This window comes from Vollenhovia emeryi, unplaced genomic scaffold (genome assembly GCF_000949405.1).
Source record: "Vollenhovia emeryi isolate VEMERY1.0 unplaced genomic scaffold, V.emery_V1.0 DF941502.1, whole genome shotgun sequence".
NCBI lineage: Eukaryota > Metazoa > Arthropoda > Insecta > Hymenoptera > Formicidae > Vollenhovia > Vollenhovia emeryi.
In genome coordinates this window covers 1-5,114 of record NW_011964864.1, presented here as the reverse complement: position 1 = coordinate 5,114, position 5,114 = coordinate 1, and the positions used below count along the sequence as shown (strand labels likewise).

General features: G+C 61.4%; 1 protein-coding gene across 1 annotated transcript; it reads left to right on the top strand.

The window, feature by feature from the left end:
• Positions 1-1,405: 1,405 nt before the first annotated feature.
• On the top strand, positions 1,406-4,366 carry LOC105570951 (the record flags this gene model as incomplete). Its single annotated transcript, XM_012028406.1, has 3 exons — positions 1,406-1,956; positions 2,133-2,802; positions 3,389-4,366. Coding segments are annotated over exons 1-3 (2,199 nt in total), but the record flags the coding sequence as incomplete, so codon positions are not given.
• Positions 4,367-5,114: the final 748 nt, after the last annotated feature.

Below are 5,114 nucleotides of genomic sequence, written 5' to 3'. Positions count from 1 at the left end.
TCCGATCCCCAGGGCCAGGAGTACCCGGTGGAAGGCCTGGCCGTTAAAGTCCAGAGGACGGAGCGTTCACCCCCCCCCCCGAAGACCAACGAGGGGGGGGGGCGATGACGTCGAGCGCGGCGAGTAGCGCCATCGAGGGCTCCGACGAATCCTCTCGCGAAGGGGACCCCGAGGGGGACACTGGGTCTGACGTTAGCGTCAGGTCCCACACGTCCCACTCGGGGGCCACTAAGAGAAGCAGGAGCAGCCGAAGGGAGAAAGGCGCGAAGTACGCGCGCTCCCAAGGCTGCTCCAGCGGGGAGGAGGAGGACCTCATCCCCGAGAAAAAGGACGGCCGGGGCAGACCCATTAAGGGGGCTAGACAGGGTGAAAATTTTTTTTTGACCAAAATATTTTTATTGGCTTAAAATATTCCTTAGGGTGTCTATTTTCAATATTCAGTCATATAAAGTTGGCCTTAAACTTTATAATCGGTTAAAAACGCGATTTACTGCAAAGGGTTCTGACGCGCTCAGAGCGTACCGGAGCGCTCGGTTGAAACTTTAAACGCGTTTTTCTCAAAACGACATTTTTGAAATTGGTGGGACAAATAACTCTTGCAATTTACATGCAATTACGTTCTAACTTGGTTTAACTTGTTTGTAGGTGTTTTTTCTATGGAAGTACATACGATTTTTTCGATATCTTTTAATTTCGATTTTAGGTGCAGCTTTTTCTGCCGATTTTTTTGGTCGAAAAAATTGACTTTTTTCAATATTCCGCCATTTTGTCAAAAATCATTTTCTTTCAATTTCCGTATGTACTTCCAACGAAAATATCATCAGCTTCAAGGCAGTTTTTAAAATTTTGTTAAAGGTGTAAAATTACGGCCGCCAGAATTCCCACCAATCACCCCCGTACTCCGCGCAGGCCTTTATTGGACGTGGTGCAGCGGTCTCGAGGAGCAACTTTTTTAGCAATAAAAAATGTTTCTAAACATTTCAAAGTATGTAAAATAAAAATCGAAAGTCAAATATGTTTTAACTTTGTTACTTTATTGAAAAAAAAATCACGAAAATCGGCTCCAAAAACATGTGTCACCCTGTCTAGCCCCCTTAAAATGGGAGAGGGCGTCGCGATCAATGCTCGCAAGAAGGCCAATAAGGACCTCAACGAGTTGAAGAGGCAAGCCCGCGACGTAGGGAAGGTCCTCCAATATAAAGCCGCGAGACAAAAGAGGATGAGGGAGTTGGAGGAACAGATCCCCCAACTCCCCACCCGCGATATTGTGGCGCAAGTGCTGGAGCACGCCAGCATGATCGACCATGCGGCGGCGGTCAGCAAGAACCTGAAAGGTGCACTTGCAGGCTAAATAAGGGATGGGGCCCTTTTCACTAGGGTCGCCATAGATGCCTTGTCTATGAGGATGAGAGGTGGGACAAGCGAAGGGGAGGAGGCGCTGAGAGGGGAACTTGCGACCCTCAAGGTGCAAGTCGCGGCCCTTCAAAAAGAAAAGGAGGAGAGAGACCGGGGGATGATGCCACCCCCCGGGCTGCCGCGGACTGAGAGGGATGCCAACCCTACTGGGGAGGACACCCGGGAGGAGGAGATGATGGAGGTGGCCGATGCTGGGCTACCACTAGATCCCCCTCCCCCCGGGAAAGTAGCCGACCCCCCGCCCCCGGAGAAAAAGACCTGGGAGGTGGTCACGCCGAAGGCGGGCACCTCCCGGGTCCCAAGGCCGGGGAGAGGGAGATCGCGGACAAGGGGGAAGGAGAGGTCCTCTTCCAGGAAGAGGACCGATCCCCTTCAAAGCCTGGCGAAGAACCCCTCTCTACCATCCCCCCAGGCCCCGAAGAAAACGGGGAAGCCCCTGCTAGTGAAAGCAGGAGAGCTCACGGGGGAGATGGTGGAGAGGAGGATTCAGGAGGCCGTGGATCGGTCCCAAAGGGAGATCCTCCAGAGGATGGAGGGGATGTTCCGGGCTGTGGTCGGCGGCGGGGCCCGTGACAGCGGCCCTGCAGCGGACCCCTCCGACCCTCGAAAGGGGGGAGGGGGCGCGGCGAGGGGCCGCCCGGTTCCCGGGGCCGACCGGGGGAGCGGATCCAAGGGGATAAACCTCCCGAAGAGGGACGCGAATGCTGCTGGAGGAGCCGGGAAGAAGAAGAAGAAGAAGAAGAAGAAGGGAAAGGCCCCCCCCAGCAGCAGGCGCAAGAGGTGAGGGAGGCGGATCCCCCGAAGAAGGGGAACGGCGGCCTCCCCCAACCCGCCGCGGACGTCGAGAATTACGCGACGGTGTTGGGGAGGAGAGCGAGAGCCGCAGAAAAGAAAGCGGCTAAGGGAGCCCCTAAGGCGGCTGCCTCCGGCCCCCCGGTGAAGGGGCAAGCCGGCGCAGCGCCTAAAAAGGCCCCTAGGCGGAGGCTCCCGCGCACGTTGGCCGTGGTCCTCACGCGTCCCAACGGGGACTACCGTGAGGCCATGGCCAGACTGCGGCGGGAGATCAGCCTGGAAGAACTTGGCATCGGGGACCGGGTCAACGTTAGATCCGCGGCCACCGGTGCCAAGATAATAGAGGTGTCCGGCGAGGGCCACGCCGAAAAGGCGGACGCCCTCGCGGGTTGCGTCACGCGTGTCTTCCTCGGGGAGGAGGGCACGCGTGTGGATCGTCCAAGGAGGATGGCCGAGGTGCGCGTGCGCGACCTTGACTCCTCCTTGGACGTTGAGGAGGTGAAGGGGTGGGTCGCGGAGGCCGGGTGCTGTGGCGCCTCCGACGTGCAGTGCGGGGCACTGCAGCCGGCCGCCGGGGGCAGCCATAGCCTCTGGGTGCGCCTGCCCCTCACCGCAGCGAGAGAGCTGACCCGGACGGGAAGGATCCGGGTCGGCTGGGGGGTGGCCCGCGTGGACCCTCTTGAGGCGCGCCCCATGAGGTGCCACAAATGCCTCGAGAGGGGCCACGTGAGGTCGACCTGCCCTAGTGCGGTCGATAGGAGCGGGAGGTGTTACCGGTGCGGTGAAGCCGGTCACACCTTCCGCGACTGCCGGTCCGCCCCAAAGTGCCCGCTTTGCGCGGACAAGGGCAGGCCGGCGACGCACGTGCTGGGCGCGAAGTCATGCGCCCAGCGGAACGTGCGCGGGAGACCGCCGGGGCAGCGCGCCATGGAGCAGGCGGCTGCCCCCGGCGCTCCCCCCCGGCCGAAGTGCGGCCGACGGAGGAGGGGAGGGAGGAAGCAGGTGGCTCGGTGCAGGAGCCCCGACCGCAGCGCCAACATAGCGAGGCGATAGGAAAGAGGGCCTCACCTCCATCAGAGGCCATGGAGGTCGAGGCCCTATCGGACGGGGGGGATAATAAGGCAGAGTAATGCCTCGCTCTCCCCTCCGTCCGAACTTATAAGGATTTGGCCTTATCCAGGCCAATGTGAACCACTCTCCACAGGCGCAAGATTTGCTCCAACAAAGCGTGGTGGAGAGTGGTTTCACGCTGGCGATCGTGTCCGAGCCCCACCGCCCCCCGAGAGACAGCCCATATTGGGCTGTCGATAACGGACGGGCGGGGGACTCGGTCGCGATTCGGTGGCGGTCGGTGCCGGGTGGTCCCGATACGGCCGCCATCGAAAAAGGGGAACGGCATATGGCCGTTCAATGGGGGCCCATCGCGGTCGTTGGGGTCTATTTGAGGCCCACCAGGCGCCTCCCCCCCTTTGAGGGCTGGCTCTCGGACATCGGGCAGGCGCTCGTACGCCTGAGTCCGAGGCCGGTCCTCGTGGTCGGGGACTTCAACTCGTGGCACACGAAGTGGGGTTCCCGGCACACGAACGGGAGGGGTAAGGCCCTGGACGAGTGGGCGGCGATGCACGGGCTGGTCCTCGTGAACGAGGGCCAGACCTCCACCTGCGTGCGGACGCAGGGGGAGTCCATTGTGGACCTCACATGGGCTACCCCCTCGGCCGCGCGCTTGATTACCGGGTGGAAGGTGGAGCGGGGCGTCGAGACTCTATCGGATCACCGATATATAACGGTGGAGCTCGGCGTCCTCTCCTCCGTGCGTCGCCAAGAGGAGACGCGACCGCGATGGGCCCTCCGGAAGCTCTGCGAGGACGACCTGATGGCCTCGATTGAGGCCGCCTGTTGGGTCCGGGGAAGTTTCCCCGGGATCCGGGAGACGGACCCCCTGCAGGAGGCCGAGTGGATAGGGGCAACGCTCACCGCGGCGTGCAACGCCGCGATGCCCCGATCCAAGGCTCGGCCTCAGCGGGCCGTCTACTGGTGGACGGCAGAAATCGCCGACTTGCGTCGACGAGCCGTCCACCAGCAGAGGAGACTCGTCCGCTGCAGGCGCAGAGGCGAACAGGCGGCCGAACAAGCCAGGGAGGGCTACCTTGAGGCCAAGGTAGCCCTCAGGCGGGCCATCAGGGTGGCAAAGGGCAGGGCGTGGACGGAGTTCCTCGACTCCCTACAGGAGGATCCGTGGGGGCGCCCATACAAAATGGTTCTCAATAAGTTGAGACCATGGGCGCCCCCGCTGACGGAGCGGCTGGACGTGGGATTCGTCCGGAGGGTAGTGCAGGCCCTCTTCCCCGACATTACCAGGGAGGAGGAGGGGCCATCCTTCGAGTCGGGGGAAGACTCCCCCGACTGGGGCGACTCCCTGGACGTCCAGCCGGAGGAGCTCCGGAGGGCCGTCAGGAAGGGCCTTAGGGGCAATACAGCCCCGGGTCCTGACGGCCTTCCCAAGCGTGTCCACGCCCTGGCCATGGACGTCCTCGCGGAGCAATACGCGCGCGCCTATAGCGCGTGTATGAGAAGAGGTGTCTTCCCCCCGCGGTGGAGGAGTGCCACGTTGGTACTCCTCCCGAAGGAGGGGAAAGACGCCTCTCTCCCGTCGGCGTATAGGCCTATATGCCTTCTGGACGAAGTAGGTAAATCGTTCGAGCGCATACTCGTAAACCGCCTCGTCCAGCACCTGTCCCAAACGGGCCCCGATATCAGCGGGGCCCAATATGGGTTCAGAGAGGGCCTGTCTACCATCGACGCTATTAAGCGTGTCCAGGCCCTCTCTGAAGAGGCGACGCTGGCCTGGGGGGGGGTGATGTTGGCCGTGTCGTTGGACATATCCAACGCCTTCAACTCCCTCCCCT